The 27,522-nt window shown below is 40.2% G+C and overlaps 1 protein-coding gene and 1 long non-coding RNA gene across 5 annotated transcripts in view; one reads left to right on the top strand and one right to left on the bottom strand.

The window, feature by feature from the left end:
- The window catches only part of LOC125170916 (uncharacterized), a 75,089-nt gene extending 66,098 nt beyond the window's left edge, over positions 1–8,991 (top strand). For 2 of the 3 annotated variants that reach the window (XR_007154129.1, XR_007154131.1), the window contains exons 7-8: positions 5,099–5,406; positions 5,664–5,790. This is a non-coding gene — a long non-coding RNA (uncharacterized LOC125170916). Of the gene's footprint in view, positions 1–5,098; positions 5,407–5,663; positions 5,791–8,872 lie in introns of those variants that run through there. The other variant, XR_007154130.1, reaches the window with a different exon arrangement.
- Positions 1–27,522, bottom strand: part of EP300 (E1A binding protein p300) — an 83,537-nt gene that overhangs the window by 11,511 nt on the left and 44,504 nt on the right. The window contains exons 11-23 of one of the 2 annotated variants that reach the window (XM_047867857.1): positions 20,021–20,098; positions 18,407–18,516; positions 16,002–16,139; positions 14,918–15,355; positions 13,501–13,680; positions 13,139–13,283; positions 10,948–11,066; positions 9,290–9,529; positions 8,351–8,439; positions 6,273–6,353; positions 3,924–3,980; positions 3,034–3,111; positions 988–1,055 (exon numbers count right to left, since the gene is read on the bottom strand). In XM_047867857.1, the coding sequence (XP_047723813.1) occupies positions 988–1,055; positions 3,034–3,111; positions 3,924–3,980; positions 6,273–6,353; positions 8,351–8,439; positions 9,290–9,529; positions 10,948–11,066; positions 13,139–13,283; positions 13,501–13,680; positions 14,918–15,355; positions 16,002–16,139; positions 18,407–18,516; positions 20,021–20,098 (1,821 nt within the window). The remainder of the gene's footprint in view (positions 1–987; positions 1,056–3,033; positions 3,112–3,923; positions 3,981–6,272; positions 6,354–8,350; positions 8,440–9,289; positions 9,530–10,947; positions 11,067–13,138; positions 13,284–13,500; positions 13,681–14,917; positions 15,356–16,001; positions 16,140–18,406; positions 18,517–20,020; positions 20,099–27,522) is intronic. The other variant, XM_047867858.1, reaches the window with a different exon arrangement.

Genomic DNA, 27,522 nt, shown 5'->3' with positions numbered 1-27,522 from the left:
GTCAGTTGAACATCCGAATCTTGATTTTGGCTCAGGTCACGATCTCACGTTTTGTGGGATTGAGCCCTGTGTCAGATTCTCTCTCTCCCTTTCTGTCTGACCCCCTACCCCCAGAGGTCTCCCTCCTTCCAAGAAACATTAACAAACAAACAAGAAAACCACATATCCTCCACATGTACATTTTTTTCCCTTAAGTCTAATAAATTTTTTTAATGTTTATTTAAACATTTAAATAACGTTTATTGGGGGGCCTGGGTGGCTCAGTCGGTTAAGCAGCCGACTTCAGCTCAGGTATGATCTCTTGGTCCGTGAGTTCGAGCCCCCACATCGGGCTCAGTGCTGACAGCTCAGAGCCTGGAGCCTGTTTCAGATTCTGTGTCTCCCTCTCTCTGACCCTCCCCTGTTCATGCTTTGTCTCTCCCTGTCTCAAAAATAAATAAAACGTTAAAAAAATTTTTTTAAGTAATGTTTATTATTATCATGTGCACTATCAGCACAGAGTCTGATGCAGGGCTTGAATTCACAAACCATGAGATCATGACCTGATCCGAAGTCAGAAGCTTAACTGACTGAGCCATCCAGGAGCCCCAGGTCTAATGAATTTTACACCACAAAGTACATTTACTATTTACCTTTAGGTAGATTATAGAAAAAATTTTGGGTTTTGGTTCTGACTTTGCTTAATTAAATATTTTAAATAAGGTTGAAGGAAGAAAATTCATTTTGGATGGTTTATTCTTTCTTTTCTTCCTTCCTATGTATCTATGTTCTATCTATCTATCTATCTATCTATCTACCTACCTACCTACCTACCTACCTACCTATCTTTAAGTTATCTCTATACCCAACAAGGGGCTTGAACTCATGACCAGAGATCAAGAGTCACATGCTCTTCCAACTGAACCAGCCAGGTGCCCCTTGGATGGTTATTTTTAACTATGCTTCAATGAAGTATTGCCAAGATTTACTTGTAAGAATGAAACTTACTTTTAGCAGAAAATTTATTCTCTTTCCTGGTTCGTGCAGATTTCTTTAAACAGCCATCGCAGACAAATCTAAAACGTAAACCAGAACTTTGCTTACACAGCTTAGAGAAACACTTAAAGTAACATATGCCACAAAATTTACCATATATATGTACCAAGTTAAATCCAAAAGACAACCTGAGAAAAATATTTCTAAGTATTTAACGAGTTAATCTAATTAATATACAAAGAGCATTATGAAGAAATCACTAAAAGAAAAAAAAAAGTATAAAAACCATAATTGAGGGGTGCCTGGGTGGCGCAGTCGGTTAAGCGTCCGACTTCAGCCAGGTCACGATCTCGCGGTCCGTGAGTTCGAGCCCCGCGTCAGGCTCTGGGCTGATGGCTCAGAGCCTGGAGCCTGTTTCCGATTCTGTGTCTCCCTCTCTCTCTGCCCCTCCCCCGTTCATGCTGTCTCTCTCTGTCCCAAAAAATAAATAAACGTTGAAAAAAAAACAAAATTAAAAAAAAAAAACAAAACATAATTGAAAAACATGCAAAAAACCATGAGGAAATGTTAAGCATATAAACATATAAGCATATAAACTGGTTGACATGTGACAAGATGATGGATTACAGATGAAAACAAGAATTTGTTTGGCCAATCACATTGGCAAAAATCCAAATGCCTACTGGCAGGAATGTAAATAAGTACTTTGAGAGGAGTACCAGTAGATTTATTTATATGTATCTATATATCTCTATCTACGTATCTATGCAGGGCTTGAACTCATAACCCTGAGATCAAGAGTCAGACATTTAACAGACTGAGCCACCCAGGAGCCCCAGTACCAACAGATTTAGAAGGTACACTCTTTGTCCGAATTATTTAAGGATGTGTGCGTAAGTAGAATTTCTTACAAAAACTTGAGAACATACAAGCGTTCATTAACCAGGTGACTGACCTTAAATCGCAAGAAGCACTGAAAGTCTCTCAACTATTCCTACCTACTCTGTAATTAAGAAGAACAGGAAAAAGGCATATCTAAAGACAAGCCATATACACACCAGATGACTGTGATTTTCCCTGTGTGTTACTTTGGAGAAATGTGTAGATTAGCTGCCTCTTTTCTGTGACCTCCAAACCAGCATCAACAAAGCGTAGAGCAGTGCAGACATCCCATCTTTAAGTTTTTATTATTCATTTAAGTAATCTCTATCCCAATACAGGGCTCGAACTTGTGACCCTGAGATCAAGAGTCACATGCTCTTCTGACTGAGCCAGCCAGGCACCCCTAGATCCCATCTGAATGAGTCACTTCATGCATAGACACTCCCACCCTTGGAACAGAGCTGGGATCAACTCCCATTCCTGGAGAGTAAAAGGAGACCCAGAGTAGCAGACAAGTGTCAGAATGGACAAAAATCCACTCATTGCTGACAAAGTCTTTGATAATATGAAGCTTGAGTAAATACATGGAGAATATTCAGAAACAGAACATGGGGCTAAAGAATAGCTTGTTTATTAAAGTCTGTACCTAGTCATTTTTATGAAACTCTGTCTTCACTGGACAATAGCCATGCAACTTACTGTCCAACCCCCAAAACATCAAATCCTAGCCAGCATCACCATTTAGCGTATCATTTAGAGCACGACATCTTCTCAGAGGTGACAACAGAGCTGCCCCATCGACACCCTCCAGATCTTGTCATTTTTCTACTGTTGCCGGTATAAGTAGCGTTCAAAACCTGGCAACTTGAATTGCTTCTAACACACCCCTTTGCTAGTTTTCAGGTGCTAGAGATTTCTTATCTCTACTGATTTTTCAAAAACATTTATTTTTGATATAAATTCTTTACAAGAGAACTTTAAAAGCCAACAGAGTAAAATATCTGTATTTGGATTAAAGCAATGCATGCAAATTAAAAGACCTATATTTTTGGATTCTAGCTTACTAAATGTCTTAAAAGTGAATTTTAATTATCTCTTCCCATTCCCACTGCAAAACCAAAAACTTGCTAAAATGCACAATGAAAAGTAACTCTAGAAAAAATACTGCCATCTCACCCAGATGGCCAAATGATTTCATGATGAAGGACACAGATCTGATGCATCTTTCTTCCACACTCTGTACATTCAACAAACCTGAAAATGAAAAGCCAAAAAGTCAAGATGAAATCCAAAACTTTAACCAAATCAAAATTTCCCAACATTTCCCTTGATTTCTGAACAATTCAAAAGATAGCCAAACATCACATTCAAAGAAATGAATTAATAGCTATTTTTTTAAAAAGGTTTTTAGTTTTTAAAAGCTCTTTAATATGAACAGGCAGAACAAAATTCAAAAGCAATTAAGTTAAGCTACCGAATGGGAAAATTTCTTTAATTGTTTAGATTTTATTTTTAAGTAATCTCTACACCTAACATGGGGCTCAAACTCACAACCCTGGGATCAAGAGTTGCACGCTCTACCGACTGAGCCAGCCCGGTGCCCCTGAATGTGACCATTTGAAATGGACTGTGGGTAGACAGTAATAAGTGAAAGCTCACTGCTGCTTTTTTAAACTTCCAAAGAAGTCCGACACCATCCTACCCATTTTAGGCGTGCCCAGAGTACTGGCACAGTTCAGTGCTCTGAATGGCCTGGCTACAAAGTAGGGGAGCATGAAGACGTTTGAAAATGCACCAGGAAACAGGGACAGAACACAGGACACCGAGCAGAGGTGTGTTGTGGCTTCACATGGGCCCATAAAGCACCAAACTATCAGCTGGATTTAGTGAAATCTCAACGAATATGGACTATAAAGCAAACTTCCACCTTTCTACCATCTATGCTGCACGTATGTTATGTACAGGTATCCTCAGGATATAGAACCATCTCACTGCCTCTGCAAACCAAGAGAACGAAGGAAGAAGGAACACCAAAGTGTACTGATTATTCAAGGGAAATTACTTACAGTTCAGGATCCAGTGTGTCATTTTTTCTCTTGGAAAATTGTTCTTTATTTATTGTACTAAGGAGAAAAGAGGGACACAATGAGCAAAAGTGATATGGAGAGAGGAGCAGTCTGACCACTATTCTAACCAAAGGAACAAATCTTGTAAACGAATTATACTTCTAAGAAAATACTGAGGATATCATTAAACAGGTACGTTCTTGGCTCCCACAAAACGTACAATAACATAAAGGAATGCCTTTGTTTTTAGAAAGGAATTTATAGTAAATCTATTTCCCCTTATAGAAAATGGAGAACCCAGGAACTCAACAACTGGAAACATGAGTCTGTTCTTTTCTTTCTGGAGCATTTTAATATATATTAAATATTATAACTTATTTATATATATGTAATTTTATACTTATGTGTATGCATATATGTACTCATTTATTTTGAGAACAAGCAAGGAGGGGAGGGGCAGAAAGAGAAGGGGAGAGAGAGAGAGAGAGAGAGAGAGAGAGAGAGAGAGAGAGAGGAAGAGGGAGAGGGAGAGGGGGACAGAGAGAGAGTGAAAATCCTAAGCAGGCTCCGCACCATCAGCGCAGAGCCTGACACGGGGCTTGAACTCATGAACTGGGATATCATGACCTGAGCCGAAATCAAGAGTTGGATGCTTAACTGACTGAGCCACCCAGGCACCCCTCTTCTTTTCCTTTTTAAATCTTGTCTACTACTCTTAACATCAGGTGTTTATACCTTTTTTTTTTTTCTTTTTTAAAGGTTTTATTTTTAAGTAATCTCTATAGCCAATGTGGGCTTGAATTCACAACACTGAGATCAAGAGTCACATAACTCCACTGAATGAGCCAGCCAGGTGCCCCTAGTATTTGTATCATTTAATAGTTGAATGTTCCTAGACTGAGCTATGAAAGATGGTGTATATGGAAGAAGCTAAACCACTAAAATTAATACTCTAGTCAAACAACTTTTTATATAAATAAAAAAGCCTCAATATTAAGAATACCTATTTCAGGTTATTTACAGTTACCCAGAAAGGGTAATTTTAAAGGGTAAAAATTCTTCATCTTATAGTATTTAAGACTTTCACATGGCTTTCTATCCTGAAATCTAGCATACCACACAACTCCTAGCCTCACAAATACAGACGCTAACAGTCTTATTCCTTCTCCACCTAGAATAAACTTCAGGAGGCCCAACTGTGACTACTGCGACTCCCCTTCACAAAAATGAGGACATCTCCACCTTCAAACCGTTTCCTACTGGTTATGGTTCTAGACATTTTTCTCTAAATGACCGAAGGCACTGCAACTCAAAGTGTGTTCTAAAGACCAGCAGCGCAGAAAGACCCAGAAGCTTGTCAACAATGCAGCCTCTCAGGCCCACTACAGACCTGCAGAATCGGATGGGGGTTTCTATAGTCTTCAGTGTAAGAGATGCACTGTCCTAAGGTTTAGGACATGTGGGAAGTCACTCAACTGTACCGGTAAGGCTGCCTTCCTTTCCACATCAGGGAAGCCTAGTTAAGAGCTGTCAGCCTAATTCAATTCACCCAAGGGTCAGAAAATTTCCTTAAGGCTAGACCCTACCACATCATATTTCAATAGTAACTGAAGGAAAAGTGCAACGTTAAGACTTAATTTGGAAAAGCGAACCAGTTTTTCCTCAGAAGCCCTATATTAACTAGTAATATAACAATTCCTCACTTTTTGGAATGTTCTGAACCGCTTCTGCTTATTATAGGTTAAACCAGGAAAGAAGGAACACAAGAATATTAAAAGCACACTAACTACATCTTAGCAATCAGAAGAACTATTAACTAATTTAGCCTACGTCTGAAATTTGTCCTGGAATTTAGCAAGAGCTTGTGAGACTGCAAACACCCAACCAGTCTCTCTCTTCTAGGTCACTCTAATAAATGGCTACGTGATGAAGGCTGTAAGGTAGTTATTTGTTCAATTCCCGCAAACTTAAAACCGTTAATAATAAAGTTCTCTTGCACTACAGTCTTCCAGTTTTTAGGCAAAAAGCTCATTGTTTCCTTATAAAGAGAGATCGAAATGACCATCCAGTGTTGATATATTTCCTAGATTAGGGTTGGCAGAACTTTCTGCTGTGACGGAAATGTTCTCTGTGCTGACCAACATGGCAGCCACTAACCACAAATATCTGTTTAGCACTTGCAGCGTGAGTATAAGGTTTTATTTCCTTTTCATTAATTTGTATTTAAATAGCAAACTGGCTAACGGCTACTACACAGGCCGTGTAACTCAAGACCACTTAAAAAAGCTTTAGCATCAGCACTTGACAACACACCAAGACAGCACTTCCCAAAATAATGCAGTTACTTACGTTTGAGGCTGGGAAGGGTCATCCCCCAAAGAAACGCTCTCCCCTTGGATTTCATTGAAACACTTCTCACAGAAATGATACCTGTCGGCAAGAAGGCCATACTGGGGTGAACTGTTCCGTTCACACAACACAGCCCAAGCCAAGCAACGAAGCCACCAATCACAGCAGGCCAAGGAGGGGGACGGGAGCAGAGAGCAGGTCATCAACGGCGACAAGGACATTCAATGATGCAGATTTATGGGCCCCACAGTTTGGGTTTTTTTGTTTTTGTTTTTTTGTTTTTGGTTTTTTTTTTTTTTTTGCAATCAAAGCCAAGTGCAGACAACGACAAGCATGAGGGAGAAAAAAAAAACACAAAACAAACGAAGAAATGAGGGATTGCAGGACAACAAAAAACATAAAAGCAAGACAAGACAACACAAAGCAGAAAGCCAAGGCAAAGCACAGATTAGCATTAAATATCTCAAATGGGATCACAAGCAGCAAATGATTACAGCAAATAAAACAAAAAAGTATCACTTACACAGACCTACATTCTTTCATTTTAGTAATTAATGCTATTTGATGCAAATAATCAAAAAGGGGAAGGATAAACATACTGGAGAGAGAAGAATTGCTAATCTATTACTGAAACACAGCAATCACACACTTCTCCCCATTTCCAATAACAGCAAAATAAATAACAAAAAATTCACTACGAATACAAGACCAGGAAGCAATTACCTAAAAACAACCCTGGGTTGAAAAAAAACCACAAAATTTCTTTTTGCTTCCCAAGGAGGGCATATAAATTTAAAAAATTCTCTATTTTTCAATGAAAAATCTGCACAAGTGCTTAAATATGGATCGTAGCCATCAACTGACATAGTTTAAAAGGCAAGAAAGAAAGGCAGTGGTGTGTGCAGGCACATGATGACATGTTCTGGGTACAAAGATTACAAACACTGTAGATTCATGTTAAAAAATCCAAACTGGTATAAATGTCAAGACTGCAGCATGAGAAGAACTTCATGCCAGTTGTTAACTTGTTTTTTTAAAATGCAAGTGCTTTTAACAACTTGAGGGTTTTCCCCAGGTATTAAGAGTGAAAAACTGTGGATTCTAATGATTACAACAAACCATTAGGAGAGCGCACCTTTTTGTCATCAAAACAAAAAGTTCAAGCGACTTTTTCAAAGCTGGAAATGCATCTGTAGCACACAAGTTCAGCAAAAACCACCACCATGAGCTTGGTTTTATTAAAAGATATTAACTGCCCAGCCTTGTTATTACCGTTTCAGAGCCCCAAAACATTCTGTGCATGTTACATTGTAGGCTAATTAATGAATCTAGGAGACAGATCTTAGTTCAAATAGATTACTGAATGCCATCTCTGGGATTACAGCCATTGTTTGGGCAGGAGAAGATAAAGCAGGGGCACCTAATTTATTACAACTCTACCATCCACTGTCATATGCAAGTCTTTTTTTAAGTAAGTCTGGTGCAGACCTATTTTTGGAGGTACTCCTTTTTATATGGTTAACCCGGGCAAAGCAGAAACTCTGAAATCCTGTTTTCAAATGCTCTGAGAAGAACAATTTATGGAGAGGCTGCACACAAAAATGAAACATATCCCAAATGATACAGCTGGCTAACAAACTTTTGGTTAAAAGTTTGTGGATAGTTTTTGGGAAAGGCGATAGCAGCAGTTTCATGGACAAGAAAACACTAATTCGTTCACAAATTTTCTCAGTTTGCCTCAGGCTGTGGTAAGCTGTGAACAGAAATGGGAAAGAGAAGCGGGGGCCATGACGTAATCCCATCTATGCCACCAACTCTTTGAGCTGCTTAACCTCCCAAGGCTTTGAGTTCCTGCCTTATAAAAAATAAGGGGCCAGATAACTGACGGAAGGCTACTTCCTGCTAGAAAACTACACTAATTCTGCAAAAAAGGCAGAATGCTAGGACCAGAACTTGTGCTGTACAGCTGTTTTCAAGCAAGGTACACATGACCGTGAATGTATGTGTGCTGGTCCATCCGCACGCAGTCCCTGGACACACGGATACACGGACCATGGTCCACACATAGTTGAGCTTACCTGTTCTGGTAACTGTAGTAAGTGGCATCACGAGGGATTGTGCATAACTGTTTGCCATAGCAACAGAGTGTCTGTGGAGAGAACTCCAACTGCAACAGAAACCATTTGTTAAATAGTACACACACCTGCAAGACAAGCTAGAATATTTACACTGGCAAATCAGAAACAAAAGTCAGTGAATTCTTAGTTCTCATTTATGCACTTAACGAGCTATTTCAGTTTCCAAGGCAATACACAGAACCACAACCATTCTAGTTGACTATACTATAGCAGTCCCACTGATCCACAGGCAGAGACCATTAGTAGATGCCTAAGATTGCGGACCGCACCAAACCCTATACATACTGTGGTTTTCCCTATACGTACGTAATTATGACAGAGTTAACTTACAAATTAGGCACAGTAAGAGATTAATAACTAGTAATAAAATAGAATTACAATAGCACACTGTAATAAAAGTTACGTGATTGTGGGCTCTCTCAATATCTTACTGCACTGTACCCACCCTTCTTGTGATGACAGAAGATATAATGCCTAGGTGATGAGATGAAGGGACATGAACGATGGAGGCACTGTGATGTAGCATAAACGATATTGACCTTTTGACAATACGTCAGAAGATGAATCTCTGCTTCTGGACCATGGTTGACTGAGATGGCGGGAAGTGAAACCACAGGTAAGGAGAGATTATGGTACAGTATTATGTCACCACTCTGAGGTAGGCTTAGCAGTCATATCCTTCAGCCACTTAGCAAAAAAACTCAATGGGACAAGAGGAACTACATGTGAACTGGTGTGCAAGAAAACAACAGTACGTGCCAGGCACTGTGCACCCATAGATAAGTAAGATCCAAAGCCCTATTATGAGTTTACAATCTGATGATTCAGGATTCTATTAGTCAAGTTTTCAATAATTCTTACCATGCAAAAATTTCTTACCTTTCTGCCACAACAATATCCAAGGCTTTGCATTACTGGGTCAATTTCTTGTTCAAAGACCTCAGACAGCTTGGAGCAGTATTTGTACACCCGTGATGTTTTCCGATTATACAACCAGGCATTGTTGAACATAAGCCAAATGTCATCCACATACTGCCAGGGCTCCTGATACTGTCCAGTGTCTAACTTCCTCTTGATGGTGGAAAGATCCATGGGGCTTTTCACAATATCAAAGTAATCCTAGAAGGGTAAGTGACACCAAGCAACATTACCCCAAAGTCTCAGTATATTTAAGGTAGCTGGTGTTTCTTCCTATAATCATTAATTTTCCAGAAAAGTTAAGTCGCTGTCCTGACTATATGTCCAAGGAATTAAGTTGATACCTATCACTTCTTTAAATTATTAGGCTACAGAGATATGAAGCAACTCAGAAGGCAGAAATAACAAGAGTCACTACATAAACTTTTCAGACAGCAGGCTGATGATCTACTAAAACAACTCCAGATACTTTACCACAGTGTATGCGTGATCCATTGAAACACCAAGAAGTAAAACAGCCTTAACATTTTAGTATTAAAAGGGGCCTACTCTTGAGAAAACTAAGCCCAGTGAACGTCAGTGATCTAAGGCCTCAAAAATATAGGGAAAAAGAAGTTCCTAATGAATTTTGCCTCTGTAAGCACTCCACTGCCTTATCCAATACCACTGACAAGCCTCAAATGAAGTGTGCCAGCGGTCTGGTGTGCAAAGGCAATTTTAAAAACAGAGGAAGTTAATTTGGGTCCATCTTTTCTACCAGAGCTACTGCTACTCAGGTGATAAAAATAAATAAGCCTATGACCCAGTAATCACGATCCTAGGTATATACCCCAAAGAAACAAAAACATATACCACACAAAAATTTTATACATGAATGTTCATTCAGAGCAGCACGATCCTCAATAGCCCAAAAGTGTAAACAACTAAAATGTCCATCAACTAATGAATGGGTAACAAAAATGTGGCATAGCCATCCAATGGAGTATTGCTGAGCCATAAAAAGGAATCAAGTACTGGTTCGTGCTACGTTATGAATGAACCCTGAAAGACGTCAGTCACAAAGAAACACATACTATATAATTCCATTTAATGAAACATCCAGAATAAACAAATCCATAGAGACAGAAGTAGACTAGTGGTTGGATGGGGGAGGAAATGGGCATGAGGGCTCATGGACACAGGGATTCTTTTTTGGGGTGATGAAAATGATCCCAAATTGACCGTGGTGATGGCTGCACAATTCTGTCAATACAAAAAATCAATGAATTGTACAGTTTGAGTGTCTTGAATAATCTGTGAATTATAGCTGAATAAAGCTGTTAACAAATTAAAAAAAAAAAAAAAATCAAAACTACCACCACAGGGGCACCTGGGTAGCTCAGTTGGTTAAGCGTCTGAGTCTTGATTTCAGTTCAGGTCACGATCTCAGTCAGGGGATCAAGCATGGCACAGCACTGGGGTCCATGCTGGGCACGGAGCCTGCTTAAGACTCTCTCCCCCACTTTCCCTCTGCTCCTCCTCAACTCACCTGCATGAACACTAAAAAAAAAACCCAACAAACCAAAAAACCAAAAAAACAAAAAAACCCCACAAAAAACAAAGTACCACCACATACTTACAGGGATTCCTAGAAGTTGAGGGTCCACAGGTTGACGAAAGGGAAGGGATTCTGGATCCTGTCGGTAAAGTGCCTCCAATGTTGGCATCAGTGCCTGTCGTAACTCTTCTGGTTTAAAAACTTAAGAGCACAATTGAAATTAGTTATCAATTAAGTAAAAGAAAAAGAAAACGCTCAAGCTGAAGCTATTAAAACAAATCTCAAGAGCCACAAAACACAAAACTGCTTGTACCGTCTCCATGGAAATACCACTTACAGCACACTTCCTATTTCTAATTTTCGGTCCACATCAGGTAGCGCCTTTATTTATTTTATTTTTTTTAATTTTTTTTTTCAACGTTTATTTATTTTTGGGACAGAGCATGAACGGGGGAGGGGCAGAGAGAGAGGGAGACACAGAATCAGAAACAGGCTCCAGGCTCTGAGCCATCAGCCCAGAGCCCGAGGCGGGGCTCAAACTCACGGACCGCGAGATCATGACCTGGCTGAAGTCGGACGCTTAACCGACTGCGCCACCCAGGCGCCCCCAGGTAGCACCTTTAAATGGTGTCAGGTAGACACCATGTCTAGTCACAGCTTTAAATACCCTGAACAGCTCAGCTACTTTTTCGATCAGAAATTCAGTTAAAATAGTCTTGACCAAGTAGAAACAGCATCCTAAGCATTCCAGAAATTTATGAAGACACTGGTCAAAAAAAATTCCAAAATATACTAGTGATGGCGGGGGAGAGGGGGGTGTGCTGTCAAAGAAGAACAGAAAGAGGTCCTCACTCATGAGAAGAGTATATAACAAGTCACAAGACCTGATACTGTCTCACCACTAAAGGAATCAGAACCCCTGGTGGGAAGAGTCCCTCATTAAACTGCTTGATGTTTTAGAGCTTAGGAGGAATACATATATTTATTATCTTAATAACAAATGGTAGGTTCAAGTCTAAACAAAGAGAGAACTAAATTATTATTGCCCAAACAACAGACTCAACTGATCAAGTTTCATTCCAGTGTACTTGGGTATGTTTCTAAAGTCAGGAAAGATTTGCTGGTGTGTCCCAAATGGAATTAATTTAAGCTATTATTTAAGAAGCTACTCGTTAAGGGTCCAGGTTTGAGCTTTAAAACACTATGAGCAGAGGCTTTGTTATTTCTTCTGTTTACAAAATAATTTTATCTTCAAGATAGCTTATTTGTTAGTACTTTAGATATTTTTCACTTCATAGTGGGGCAGCCATGAAAAAAATTAAACAGATGGGAGAGGATTCTTTGTTTCTCATATCTGGTTGTGCTCAAAATAACAAAGTTGAACAAACTTGTGAAATTAGCTGTTTTAAAGACAGATTCCTAACAGTGAGATTGGGTTTCTTGCAGCCTACCTTAAAATACACCTTGATCATACAAACCTTATTTAAATCCAAGTAAATTTCTAACCCTAACATTTTAAGCTGCATTGTATTAACGGAACACCTTTATATACAGCATCTTTAGGAGCCGGCAGATTCCTCCCTTGAAAGAAGCCCTACCTGTGCCATAGAGGGTGTCACTAGAGCCCTAAGAAGTCCTAGTCCCAAAGTTGGTAAATCAATTTCTGTGGGAATTAAACAGAGTTTAACACTCTGTACTAAGCTGAGCTGCTTGCTCGGTTTGACTCATTAATATTTAGGTGCTGGCTGGGAGCAGACTGAAATTGGTCTGCCTGGGTTCACTTAACCAGCTGAGTGAGCTGGGGCAAGCTACTTAACCTTGCCCAGCCTCAGGTTTTCAGTAACTGCCCAGAGTTGTTGTAAAGTTAGTAGATGGGAGAGTACAGGTGTGTGGCATGGTACCTGGTGCATACAGTAGGCTGACAATACGTAGTACTATTTATTATTGCTGCTACTGTTTCTTGCATTTTAGTCAAGGGTACGTAACAATTTCTTCCTCTGAAGAAAAGACAATTTTGAGAGGATGTTAAGCACCCAACCCTGGAGAAATGAAGGGTGTGACTGACCCAGTGACTGCAGGAAGCAAATATACCTACCACAGGAAAGACAAAGTCTTCTCCAACACCAGTAACAACACAGAGACCAGGCCAAAAGGGCTCCAAGCTTAATGAAATCACATCAAAGTCAATTTCTGAGACCAAGAACCCGACCCCATCTATTCAAAGTTTGTGTTTTTTTCCCTGCCTCCAGGAACAGAGAGCCTAAGAGACCTACTCTTCTTCTTTGACTGTCCCGGGGCTGGAGATGACTGGGTAGCCGAAGTACTCGGCTGGTCTTCCTCTTCTTTCGTTTCAGTTTTTAACTCCGTGCCTCTCTCCTCTGTTTCTGTAGGTTCCATTTTACAGTCTTCTGCTTTAGTCTGAAAGACAAGGTGAAATTTTTATTACTCCAAAGACTTGTCACCAGGAAGCAGTAAGATCACCGTCCTATTTACTCTCTCCTGTGGACAAATGCCTTTCTCATGTGAGAATCATGAAATGAGACCTAATTACCAGAATACTTTCCTGTAACAGGTTTAGTGGGGTTCCTAGACAGAGGCCCTGCCCAAGTAACAGCAGCCATTGCCCTACCCTCACCTCTGGGATGTCCTCCGGCTGAGTATCTGCTGGTTCTGGTTGATCCACTTCCATCTTAGCCTCCATTTTCACTTCCTGTGAAGGCTGCTTCTCCGGAATGGTCTGAGAAGTCACTTCTGTGCTGCTAGCAGATGGAGGGTTTGATACCTGCCCTTCAATGCTTACAGCTGGCTGGGAAAGCTGGACAGAAAAGAGGGGGAAAAACACAAAAGTCTGCCATGTATACAACCCGAATTCAAGCTCTGCATCAGGATGGTGTGATTAGCCACCTATTTTGAGGCTAGTATCATTCTATTCGTTTATGGTGCTTTCGTGTACTCGGCCTATTTCACTCCCTTGAAGTAAACTGTGCTTAAGAACAAGAGACTGAGGACTTGCAAAGGCCGACTGGCTGCTGTACCTAAGAGAGCCCGCACCGGCTGTCATTCTGTGGCAGTGCGGGAGGGATGGGGTCGTAGGGCTGACTGCCTCCGAAGAGCTCACGTTTACAGAGAAGCAGAAAGCAAAGAAGGATGACTGGCTATTTTGTTTTGTTTTGAACTTATCAGCGGGAAAAGCTGCAAATGCACAGAAGTAGAATAAAATGAACCCCCACACTCACCACGTTTTAACGGGATAACTGGTAATTTCTTTATCCTAAGTCTTCCAATAAGAAACCTCATACCGAGTAGTTAGTATTTTCAGGAGCTACCTGAATCAAAAGCTCCCTTTGTGCACTCTGCCGTTCCTCACCTATCAGAGGCTGGGATGAAACAGTTGCTTACTTATGGTGTTTTATGAAGTAGCTGTGACTCATGGGACTTCTTGGCTTACTAACAGGACAGAAACTAAAATATTAAGTATCAGTTAACAAGTAGAAAGTTCTATGCCCTGACGCAGAGAATTGGTAACGATGTAGCTATTAGATGTGAACTTGCATTTCTGCTACATACATAATGAGCCTCTCACAAGAAAGTTACAGACTGTTTCAGACCCATACTTTTCTCATTTTAGGTCATGATTTTCTAACCTTGGCTCGGACCACAGACATTCATAGATCCATGGTTTTGTTCGTTTGCTCTCAAATATTACAGGTCAGACTGTCTGAAAAAAGATTCTTTAAAATATATAAAATTTACGTGGTGTGCTAAACATACTATGGATTCTTTCTGCTTGCCACCCCACTTACATGCCTGTAAGCCTTGGAGTATAAGACAAAACACACCATGGTCAACATCGGACCTAAACAAAACCTTTGAGCTCCCTCCATGCTAGGTACTACAATGGCAAGAACAGGAAGGAAAAGAAAGTCCCTAACTACAGAGAGATTCTGGTCTAACTGGGGAGACGGCACAATACAGAATACAAACCGCACATAAATAATCTAACACTAGGGTACAGCTAGAAGGATTCTGCCAAAACACATGTCTCTGCTTACTGGAGTCGCAGGCTGCGGAGGCAGCAGCGGTGCTGTTGGGGTGGGAACAGATGCTGCTGTACTCTGCTGTGAGAGAGGCTGCTGCTGCGGCTGGTCGGCGGAAGGGGCAGCAGGAAGTGAAGGTTGAACTTGGGGAGGGAGTTGCGTTGGTGGCGGTGTAGGTGTCTGCCTTGGAGGTGGATGGAGAGCTTGGGTCTGTGGCCCAGGCGGCATGGCTGGAGGTGTAGGAACAGGGGCTGGAATTGCTGTTGCTGGTGGCTGCTGAGCCCCTATGCTTGGGGGAGTGTGGTGAGGCGTGGGGGTGCGACTAGGTACTGGAGAGGGTGAATTCTGATGCAGAGCTGATTGAGGGAGAGGGGGACAGTGAATGTGGCTCCCTTGAGACCCTGGAGGCATTATAGGAGAATTCACAGGGCAGGAAGAACTGGACATCTGTGCCTGTTAAATGAGAAACAGAACAACACGACGACTCAGAACACAATGCAAGAAGTAATTACATAGGCAGCCTATATGCAATATGCTTCCACTTCAAAATATGTCAAAAATCTTGTTACTAGGGGCATGTCTTCAGATAATCCAACCAATGTAGTATTTAATTAGGTAGGCTTCAAAAAAACCCACCAGAATGGCCACAGCCACTGTAGAGGCACGGGACAGTTGAGTCCACAGTATTTTCTGCCTGGCTCTGCTCTCTTCAGTCACAGTTCTTTTGCATTAAAGTTCTAAGATTTCATTTTAAAAAGTGTATGCTACTTTAACAAATGGTTACAACTATCGACTTAATCTACTTTGTAACAATTAGTAGCATTGCTATGTCATAGTAATCTCATGTTCAGAGTTCATTTTAAAAAGTGTTCGCTCCTTTAACAAATGGTTACACCTATCAATTTAATCTATTTTGTTGTAACAATTAGTAGCATTGCTATGTCATGGTAAACTCATGTTCAGAATACCGTATGTCCATAATTGTTCTTATTAAAAACTTTAAAAAAAACATCTCTTTTGACGCATTATTTGTTGCCAGATCAAGAGAAGTTTCAAGGATCACAAAAACAAGTAAAAAAAACCCATCCGTGGGACATACTTGAGACACCGGTGCCTGACCGCCAGACGGAGCCAAAGGCATATTCGTTACATTCATTCCCTGTGTTGAGAACTGAGTCTGGGGAAGGAACTGGCTCTGGCTGGAAGGCTGCTGCATGCGAGGCCCATAGCCCATTGGCTGCAGAGGGGGAAAAGAATAAACACAGAGCACCAAATTGCTTCATTGTGGTTATTCTACTACAGCCAGAATCCCCAACTACTCTGGTTCTACTGAGGGGAAGGTGGGGTAGGAAAGGAAGAAAGTGTGCAACAGTGGACTCTCATGCAAAGATAGTGGAGAACACCCTCAAAGCTGACCAAGGCCTACTCTAAAGCAATTACAGGAGGTTACACACAAACCGATTCTCCCAATACACAAATGCACCTGACAAGGTACAGAAGTAACTGCTTTTGCATATTGTTTGTTAAGTGATCATGAACTACAACTTCACGAGGTCTTTGCTCATGTCATGATATTGTAACATCACAAATTATAAGACTCCATAATCGGTACAATTAAAATCTTACAAAAGCCGTGGCTGAACTTGGTAGCATTCACGGTCCACAAATACTTGAGGACTGTTACATCTCTTTCTTTTTATTTTTGGTGAAAACATGTTTATAGTAGCTTTATTCATAATAGTCAACAACTGGAAATATTTGAAATGTCCATCAATAGCAAAGAATAAACAAATTGTGGCACACTCACAAAATGGAATACTACTCAGCAATAAAAAATGGGGATTACTGGGTGGCCTGGATGGCTCAGTTGGTTAAGCATCCAACATCGGCTTAGGTCATGATCTCATGGTTTATGAGTGTGAGCCCCACGTCGGGCTCTGTGTTGACCGCTCAGAACCTGGGGCCTGCTTTGGATTTTGTGTCTCCCTCTCTCTCTCTCTGCCCTTCTCCCACTCACGCATTTTCTCTCAAAAATAAATGTTAAAAAAAATTTTTTTTAATGAATTATTGATATAAACAACAGTGTAGGTGAACATCAAAACCATCATGTTGTACCAAAAAGGTCAGACACAATACAGTACATCTGAATGATCCCATTTATATGAAGTTAAGAAACAAGTAAAGCTAATCCAGGTTACAGAAATCATGGTATCCATTGTCTAAATAAAGGGGATAGGAATTAAGTAGGAGGAGGCATGAGGGTACTCTCCAGTGGAAATGTGCTTTATCTTGAGGACTGTTACATTTCATGTCTAAAATCCCCCCCGCCCCCCAATACAGGCCTTTAATAGAGAAATTATGAAATACCAAAGGCCAAAAACTTCACCAAAAAAAAAAAAGTAACAATCCTCAAGTATTTGTGGACCATGAATGCTACCAAGTTCAGCCACAGCTTTTGTATACAGCATTGGCACAACAACAAGATATTTATAACGATGGCAGTATGGCACCAAGACATGCTAGACAACTCCAAAATGGCTCAAGGATTAGAGGCGCTAGCTAATTCTCAAAGGGCTAAGATTGGGGTTAACATGGAAAGGTGGACTGCATAAGGAACAGTGAGATGCTCAGAGTCCCTCTTCTCCAGTGTCTAGAACCAAGCAATTGTTCCTCCATCGTTCTGGCAAAAGACAGTTTCCTACCTGGGTAGGCTGTATGTTTGATGAGCATTATAAAAGAGAGAGGACTATCAAAGTGTGCAGACTACTAAACATTGAGACTCTGGGGAAAGGTGACTGGATGCACTGATGAGTTTTCTAGCACTAGGACTATGAATAGTACTTGGAAACACAATTTTTTTAAGTGTTTATTTTACACAGATTATAATCAAGAGAGTTAACTATATTGGATCCTATAATACATACACTTTAGAAACTTGGTTTTTCATTTAAGGCTGTAAACAGCTTTTATGCCAACATGTAAGTTCTGAAATTATTGCTTGTAGAGCATTACAATTTATGAATGTAATTTAACCATTGTGAATCCCCTACTGCACATTCAGGATGCCACTTTTTCTTTTTTTCCCCCCAAAACAGAGTATACAAGATGCTTAACATGAATTTTCTCCAAATGATATCCTTTTGGTATCTTAGTGATGATTTCTTTAGGATACATTTCTAAAAACAATTTATAGGTAAAAGAGATAGATAAAAATCAGGGATTTTAGTATTTACTGCCTGCCTAATTATGGTATATGGTTTAGTTTTTTCCTACTCCACTTTAAAAAAATAACTACCCTCAACTCCAAAACACATATATAATCATTTATTAAGTGTATAATAAAGGCCAAATACAATAGAATTAAAGATAAAAATCTGGATTAAAGTTACTCACTTATAATTAGCTATTTAAGCAACTATAAGCATTGTTTACAAAGTACAAACAGATAAAAAGGATTTTTAAATGGTAAAGGGCAAGATAATTACCCAAAGATGTCAAACTTACTGGGTTGAGAGTTCCAGGCTGAGCTAACTGTCCATGGTGCTGAAGAGGAGAGGTTTGCCGGGGTCCAATTGGGGGCTGGGGCATACTCATCTGGCCAAATTGATTCATACCTGTGAGTAAGTACAAAATATTAGATCTGAATGCCTTCATGGAATTGGAGAACTAAAGACAGAATTCTGATTCTGTGACATTTTATCAGGACAAATAAAGGAACCAGTTTTCAACTGTGAATGAATTGGTTCCATTTATAGCCACACTGTTACTTAACATAAGGTCTCTGAATAAAATTTTACAATTTAGAATAAAATCCATCTTGACCAGTTGTTTTTATTTATTTTTAATAATTTTTTTTAAGTTTATGCATTTACTATTGACACAGAGAGCACAAAAGATAGGCAGAGGCAGAGAGAGGGAGACATAGAATCTGAAGCAGGCTCCAGGCTCCAAGCTGTCAGCACACAATCCAACACAGAGCTCGAACCCACAGACCATTAGGTCATGACCTGAGCCAAAGTCAGACACCTAACCGACTGAGCCACCTAGGTGCCTGGACCAGTTTTTTAAAAAAAAAAAAAAAAAAAAAAAAAAAAAAAAGAAAGAAAAAAAGAAAAAAAAATTTTTTTTTTTTTTAGCATTTATTTATTATTGAGAGTTAGAGAGAGACAGTGCATGAGCATGGGAGGGGCAGAGAGAGAGGGAGACACAGAATCTGAAGCAGGCTCCAGGCTTTGAGCTGTCAGCACAAGCTTGATGCGGGGCTCAAACTCACAAACCGTGAGATCATGACCTGAGCTGAAGTTGGACGCTTAACCCACTAAGCCACCCAGGCGCCCTTGGACTGGTTGTTTTTAAATGGATGCTCGACCATTTCATGTTTTTGCCACCTGCCAGCCAAACTGTGTTCCACACCCGTCCTTTCTCCTTGGGTTCCAAATCCAAAATATGTTCTGATTTCTCAAGTAGGATACACGCTGCTGGGCTGAGGCAGGAATTAAGGTGACAAGAATAGTATTTAAAAAAAAAATTTTTTTTTAATCTTTATTTTTGAGAGAGATACTGAGTGCAAATGGGGGAGGAGAAGAGAGAGAGGGAGACAGAATCTGAAGCAGATTCCAGGCTCTGAGCTGTCAGCACAGAGCCTGACACAGGGCTTGAACTCACACACTGCGAGATCATGACCTGAGCCGAAGTCAGATGATTAACCGACTGAACCACCCAGGCGCCCCAAGAATAATTTTATAGTACACCATAGACTGTTTTAAAAAGCCATGGTTGGGCACCTTGGTGACTCAGTCGGTTGAGCATCTGACTCTTGATTTTGGCTCAGGTCACAATCTCACAGTCTGTGGGGTCGAGCTCCACATTGGGTTCCACGATGAGAGTGTGGAGCCTGCTTGTGATTCTCTCCCTCAAAACAAACTTTGAAAATAAAAAAGCTATGGTGAGGGGCACTTGGCTGGCTCAGTTGGTAGAGCATGGGACTCTCGATCTCAAAGTCATGAATTCAAGCCCCATGTTGGATGTTGGACGTGGAGCTTACTCTGAAGAAGAAAAAAAAAAAAAAAAAAAAAAAGCCATGGCTAAATAAATATATGGATTTCTTTCATAACTTACCAGGCTGTGGAGTTATCCGAGGCATCATCTGGTTTGGCACATTGCCACGGATCATAGATGGGTCAGGCAGAGGGCCATCTAGGGTAGAATAGAGAAATGGTTAGAAAATCATCTTTGGCAAGCGGCACTTTTGTTTAAAAAAAAACAAAACACAAAATATCTTTAGTAGTATCTTGAAAAATTCAGCCTGAATCTCCAAAGAATAAAGCTATGAATTTAGACAAGAACCTGAAGAAAACTGTTAGTTCTGGAATATAAGAAAAGCCTCCAAATAATTACAGTATATCCTATGCTTTCTTTCAGTGCTGACAAGAAAATAATGTAAATTCTTAACTTTAAAGAAAAGAGAAAGGCTATTATAGCATTTAATATGCTACTATTTGACTAAACTGTTTGAATTAAGTTGTTTTTGGTTGTTATGCAGGAGAATGTCTTCAACAGATAGCTACAGATTTTGTTCAGTGACCAGATTTGACTGTGTACCCCAATAATAGGTGTTTTTATGCACACAAACCCATTGTGAACACTGACTTTAAATAATTCAGGTACTCTATTGCTCTACATACTGTGCACACCTCTTAAATACAAAAGTAGAAAGAATTAAAAAAGACATCAAAATGTAAACACGGTTGACCCTTGACCAACATTTGAACTCTGCAAGTCCACTTACATGTGGACTTTTTTAGTAAATGTGTATTTCTTATGATTCTTTCCTGTAGCTTATTTTTCTATAGGAACACAGTATTTAACATACTTAACAGGCAAAATATGTGTTATCTGTTTGTTATCCCTAAGGCTTCTGGTCAACAGATTTTTTTGGGAGTCAAAAGTTTTATGTGGATTTTATTTTTTTTTTTATTTTTTAAAAAAAATTTTTTTTTTTCAACGTTTATTTATTTTTGGGACAGAGAGAGACAGAGCATGAACGGGGAAGGGGCAGAGAGAGAGGGAGACACAGAATTGGAAACAGGCTCCAGGCTCTGAGCCATCAGCCCAGAGCCCGACGCGGGGCTCGAACTCCCGGACCGCGAGATCGTGACCTGGCTGAATCGGACGCCTAACCGACTGCGCCACCCAGGCGCCCCTATGTGGATTTTAAACTGTGCAGGGGTTGGCGCCCCTAACCCCTTGGTTGTTTAAGGGTCAACTGTATGTAATTTCTAGTATTTTCATGGATTATTTGCACATCTTCTAGCATAGACCTTCCAACTTTTCTCCACACCATCGTGTAGATCAAATAATATTTCTATAGCACCGTGGGAAAAGACAGGATGCTTGTAGTGACCCAACTCTGCCTTGGATACCTCCTGACCCAAAGTGCTACTGCACTCAAATCTCAGACACACTTGTGACGACTACGCTCTAAAGAGAAGCCTACAGTGTGCTATACTAACTAGTAACAGAAATGACCACACAACTAAGTGGGTTAGTGCAATTCAAGTTAACTAAATCCATCAAGATTTGCCACTAATATTGCTCCTAATAAAACTATAATACAGTCAAATTGAATACTGGAGAGAATTCTGAACATTTATTCATATACTCTTTTATCCACAATTGTGCAAGATTTCTAAAAATTACATATATACCCTATGTTCACTATATAAAAATTAGAGAATAGAGATAAACCTGTATAGTTTTAATTTTCCACATGTATATTCATCTACACTTTATATAAAAGCAAAATTTTCACTTAATATACAAGGAACTTTTTCCCTGTCAGTAACACAGATAAGTGTTGCAAGCTAAATGCCAGCAGAGACCAGGCAGTCAGTACCAGTCAGTGGGAAAGACCAGGCATCTGAAACAGAGAAAAGGGAGCAACTGAGATGAACTGGGAAAAGCACAACTATGATGACAAGCAGCCATTACTCTAGTGAGAGACTGTGGTGCTGCTGTGGGGAAGACAGGGCCAAATATGCTAGATCCTTCCATCTCTAAAGGAAACCAGGAATCTGTATATTTTTAAGTGTTTTTTTTTTTTTTTTAAGTTTATTTATTGCAAGGCGGGGCAGGGGTGGTGGTGGTGGAGAGTAGAGACAGAGGGAGACAGAATCCCAACCAGGTTCCACATGGTCAGCGTGGAGCCCAATGTGGGGCTTGAACCCATGAACGGTGAGATCATGACCTGAGCTGAAATCCAGAGTAGGACACTTAACTGAACCACCCAGGCACCCCTATGCAAAATCTTTTCAAATACATGAAAATATTCAGATGAAAAAACAAAAACCTAATTCTACTGCCTACAGCTGGCTCACTTTCATTTACAACTATAATGCACATGATGGTTTTTACTGACTGCATGGTATAAATGTGCAATGAAACCTACTGTGGGCCCAGGAGGCAGCTCTTAAATTTTATCATAAGGGGGGCACCTGGGTGTCTCGGCCAGTTGGGCGACTGACTTCAGCTCAAGTCATGATCTCACAGTTCATGAGTTCGAGCCCTGTGTCAGGCTCTGTGCTGACAGCTCAGAGCCTGGAGCCTGCTTCGGATTCTGTGTCTCCCCCTCTCTCTGCCCCTCCCCTGCTCATGCTCTATGTCTGTCTCTCAATAATAAATAGATGTTAAAAATAAAAAAAAACTCTGAAAAAATTTTATCATAAGGAACATATAATGAACATCTGAAGAACATTTTGATGACAATTTTTATTTAGATAAAAATATGTATATATACATATACATATAAAACCATTAATTAAAATGTTTATCATTCACATCTAGATAAATACCCCAAGGCAAGATACACACCTAGATTGAACAAATTCCTTATAACACACAACACTAAATATATCCAAGTAAGCCTATCACCACCCCCTACCCCCCCAAGCAACCAATATTAACAAATTAGCATTGGGGCACCTGGTTGTCTCAGTTAAGCATCCAACTCTTGATTTTGGCTCAGGTCATGATCTCATGGTTCATGAGATCAAGTCACACACTGGGCTCTGGGATGAGTGTGGGGCCTGCCTGGGATTTTCTCTCTCTCTCTCCACACACACACACACACACACACACACACACACACACACACACACACACACACACACTGCTGGTGCATGTGCTCTCTCAAAAAACAAAAAACAACCCCTCCTCCCGTCCAACCACACAGATAATATACATACTTGTCAACTCTCAAAGTTTTTATGTTTGCAAAAAAAAAAAAAAAAAATTGAGAAGTCAGCCACTTATTCAACCTCATTAATAATTAGGTTCATCATTTTCACATTACATATAATGTATATTGCTTATATTCACTTATTATAAACATCTTTCCAGGCCAATACAAATACCTACCATAGCCACCCTTTGATTATATAATGCATGCCCTTTGGAAACAAAACAAACTTTACAGAAATATAAAAATTGGAAAGTTCAAGTCTTCTATATTCCTTCCTCTTACCCGTAATCATTTTCTCATGCAAATATACAAATGAGATAGAAATAAATCATACTCAGTATATCACATTAAATGAGTATGAAAACTGTGATATAATTGATATTATATTCCATTAGTTTCAAGCGTACATGATTGGATATTTATATGTTACAAAAGATGACCACAGTACGTCTTTGTCAAGTTTTTTTTTCTTGTGATGAGAACTTTTAAGATACACTTTTATCAAGTTTCAAATGCCCAATACAGTATTATTTTTTTATTAAAAACATTAAAAAAATTTTTTTAATGTTTACTTTTGAGAGACCGAGCACAAGTGCGGGAGGAGCAAGAGAGAGACACACACAAAATCCAAAGCAGGCACCAGGCTCTGAGCTGTCAGCAGAGCCCGATGTGGGGTTTAAGCCCATGACCCACAACATCATGACCTGACGCTTAACCGACTGAGCCACCCAGGTGCCCCTACGGTATTATTAACTACAGTCACCATGTTGTATATTACACATCCTCAGGAGTTATTTATAATTGCAAGTTTGAACCTTTTGATCTCTTTTACATATTTCAGCCACCCCATACCGCTGCCATCCCTCCCCACCCCTGCCTCTGGCAACCACCAAACTGCTATCTAGAAACTCATTTTTTTTAAGATTCCAAATTCTAGGGAAATCATATGCTATGTCTTTTTGACTGATTTCACTTAGCATAATGCTCTCAAATTCCATCCATGTTGGGGCGCCTGGGTGGCTCAGTCGGTTAAGCGGCCGACTTCGTCTCAGGTCATGATCTCGCGGTCTGTGAGTTCAAGCCCCGCGTCGGGCTCTGTGCTGACAGCTCAGAGCCTGGAGCCTGTTTCAGATTCTGTGTCTCCCTCTCTCTCTGCCCCTCCCCCGCGCATGCTCTGTCTCTGTCTCAAAAATAAATAAACGTTAAAAAAAAAAAAAATTCCATCCAGGTCACAAATGGCAAGACTTCTTTCTTTTTTATGACTGAATAGTACTCTGGGTGTGTGTGTGTGCCTGAGCACCCATTTTCTTGATCGATGGATATATCTTGGCTATTGTAAATAATGCTGCAATGAACATGGGGGTGCATATATGTTTACCTTATTAAACTAGTTTCTTCCTTATGGCGCATTTTGGGCTTTTTAACCTAATCAAATTAATCATTCCTTTTCCTTATAGTTTGCTTTTATTTTCTGGATGTTTCATCATCTACTTTAAGACAGTGATGAGCTAGGTTTGGTTGGGCAATTGTCTTTTCTTTCAAGAAAACTTTCTTCTATTACTTTTTAATTACAATTTTCCTTATTTAACATATCTTAACGATTTACAGCAGACTGGCAAGACAAAATGCTGGGTGTGGGGGGGTGGGAGGGTTGACTCCTGATTCTGCCATTCACTAACTGTGTGACCATAGCAAGTTAGGCAACCTTTCTATGCCTTAGTTTCTTACTGGTAAAATGGGGATAATAGTACCTAACATTGGGTTTCCGAATCTCTCAAATTTTTTTCTATATATCTATCATCTCTCTACTGACTTTTTAAAAAAAATGTTTATTTTTGAGAGACAGACAGAGTACGAAGGGGTGAGGGCAGAAAGAGAGAGGGAGACACAGAATCTGAAGCAGGCTTCAGGCTGTGAACTGTCTGCATGGAGCCCGATGTGGGGCTCGATCTCACGAACTGTGAGATCATCACTTGAGCTGAAGTCAGACACTTAACTGACTGAGCCACCCAGGTGCCCGATTTTTTTCTTCTTAATTTAAGATCTAAGACCCAATGTGGGGACTTAAACTCATGACCCTGAGATCAACAGTCACATGCTGCACCGAATGAGCTAGCCAGGCACCTCATATTTAGTATCTTTTTAGGCCGTTTTTTAATTCTTATCTTCTGTGTTTTGTTATTGCTAATCTGGTTTTAAACTCAGTCAACTCTCCCATTTCGTTTTCCATCCCCTGCTGTCTTTTTATGTCTGTGTATAGTAATTTTTTCTTTTGAAAATTTCCTTTTTCTGTAATAACTCTCCCTTGCAGTTGTAATTATCTACATGGACCACAGGAGGAATTCCTTTATCTCTGTATAGGGAGCGATCCCCTCGGTGTGTGTGTGCTATGTGCTCAAGAGGGTAGGTGGTATTACCTTAGAGGGGTTTCTCTGGCAGCCACACCTTGCCCTTCACCTTTAAGTGGAGGGTTCCAGATGGTTGGTTAAATCTGTTCAATCTTTCAACTGCCTGGGTAAAAAGGGGATGCTCTGGAGAAGCCTCAAAATATTCTAGCGTATAGTGTATGGTTACTTTAGCAGTGCAATACTGGAGGCACTTTTAGGATGTTTCTAAACATCCTGTCGGATGCTTCAATAGTATAAATTACATTACTGTGATTATTTCTACGCAACTGTACATTACTTTGTATTTCTATAAATGTAACAACTGGATTTAAGGTAATGAAAAAAACATTTAAATTCTTACCAACAGCATATTCCAGAACCATGTTACCATACAGTCATTAACACCCACTCTAACCTTTAGAGACGCCAAAAGGTCATATTGATTTTACTTGTTCTTTCCTTTTCCCATTTTTCATCTTTCCCCCCAAGTCATATACTAAGGAAATTACACCTTTAACACTGAAAATACTTTCCTTGGTTTGTCTATTAATTACACTTATGGTATCTTCTGTTGTCATTTTTTTTTTCCTCAAAACTTCTAGGCAGTATCTAAAGACGTTTCTTGTTTTATATTTTCTTCTATACATTCTGTGTACTACTTTCAATTTTTAGCTTAAAATTTAAAACTTCTCATTCTTCTACAATCTGCATATGGGATAGGGTGGGGATCTCATTCTACAAAAGGCCAGATTTAGTATAAGCTAAAGGTCAACATATCCTTAGGGCTATTCAGTTCCATTAACATTGGTTCCTGCCTGCACCCCTACCACACTGCTTCCACCCCCACGAGACTACAATTTAGTATCTGTAGACGTTAAACTTGGCTCCAATTTCTCCAGACAAAAACTACCAGAAAACGAACTCCAGAAAGCTCTACTGCACCCAGGTGTCTCAGGTTTGCCCACCTGTCTCTATACCTTAGGTGCTGTCCTGGTTTAGACCATCAGTACTGAATCCACTCTTGACTTTCTTGTTTTTGAACATCTGCTCTCCTACCTACTCAAAACACAGCTGCTTTTCCTTTGTCAGTGGGCCTCCTTGTACACTCTTTCTCTGCCAGAAATGCTGTTCCTCTTCTCAATTCTTCTCCCACCATGGCCCAATGAGAACACTGCAGTTAACAAACGGAGCTGCTAAAGGCAAGTGGCAACCAGCAGTTCTCCATTTTACTACTTTGAGGCCTGAGGGAGATGAATTTTGAGCCCACCAAAAATCCTGGCATGAGTTGGCACCTATTCACTCAGCGTGGCACTATCTACAGGTAATCGGCTTTCCCTGACTCAAGATATACAGAATTTCTGCTATCATAGCCTTTCTCACATCATTTAATATAGCCTGTGTTCTCCCTCATCACTGTGTACCTAACTCCTTATGTCACTGCTTGAAACCTTGTCATCAGTCAGTGAATAAGGCAATGCATAATCATCTTGGCTATCTGGTTAATTCACTAAGTTGAGAAGGCTGCTATACCAGAATACTAAAACTGTCAAGATGAATTTTTATTTTTATTTTTTATTTTTTTATTTATTAATTTTTTTTTAAATGTTTATTCATTTTTGAGAGACACAGCATGAGCAGGGGAGGGGCAGAGAGAGAGAGAGAGAGAGAGAGAGAGACACACACAGAATCTAAAGCAGGCTCCAGGCTCTGAGCTGTCAGCACAGAGCTGACACGGGGCTCGAACCCACAAACTGTGAGATCATGACCCGAGCTGAAGTCGGACACTCAACCGACTGAGCCACCCAGGCGCCCCTCAAGATGAATTTTTAAATGCTTCTAGGGGCGGCACCCGGGTGGCTCAGTCGGTTAAGCATCTGACTTCAGCTCAGGTCATGATCTTGCGGTTCATGAGTTTGGGCCCTGCATCAGGCTCTGTGCTTACAGCTCAGAGCTTGTAGCCCGCTGTGGACTGTGTCTCCCTTTCCCTCTGCCCC

This window comes from Prionailurus viverrinus, chromosome B4 (assembly GCF_022837055.1).
Source record: "Prionailurus viverrinus isolate Anna chromosome B4, UM_Priviv_1.0, whole genome shotgun sequence".
NCBI classification, from domain to species: domain Eukaryota; kingdom Metazoa; phylum Chordata; class Mammalia; order Carnivora; family Felidae; genus Prionailurus; species Prionailurus viverrinus.
This window is presented reverse-complemented; position numbering and strand designations above follow the sequence as displayed.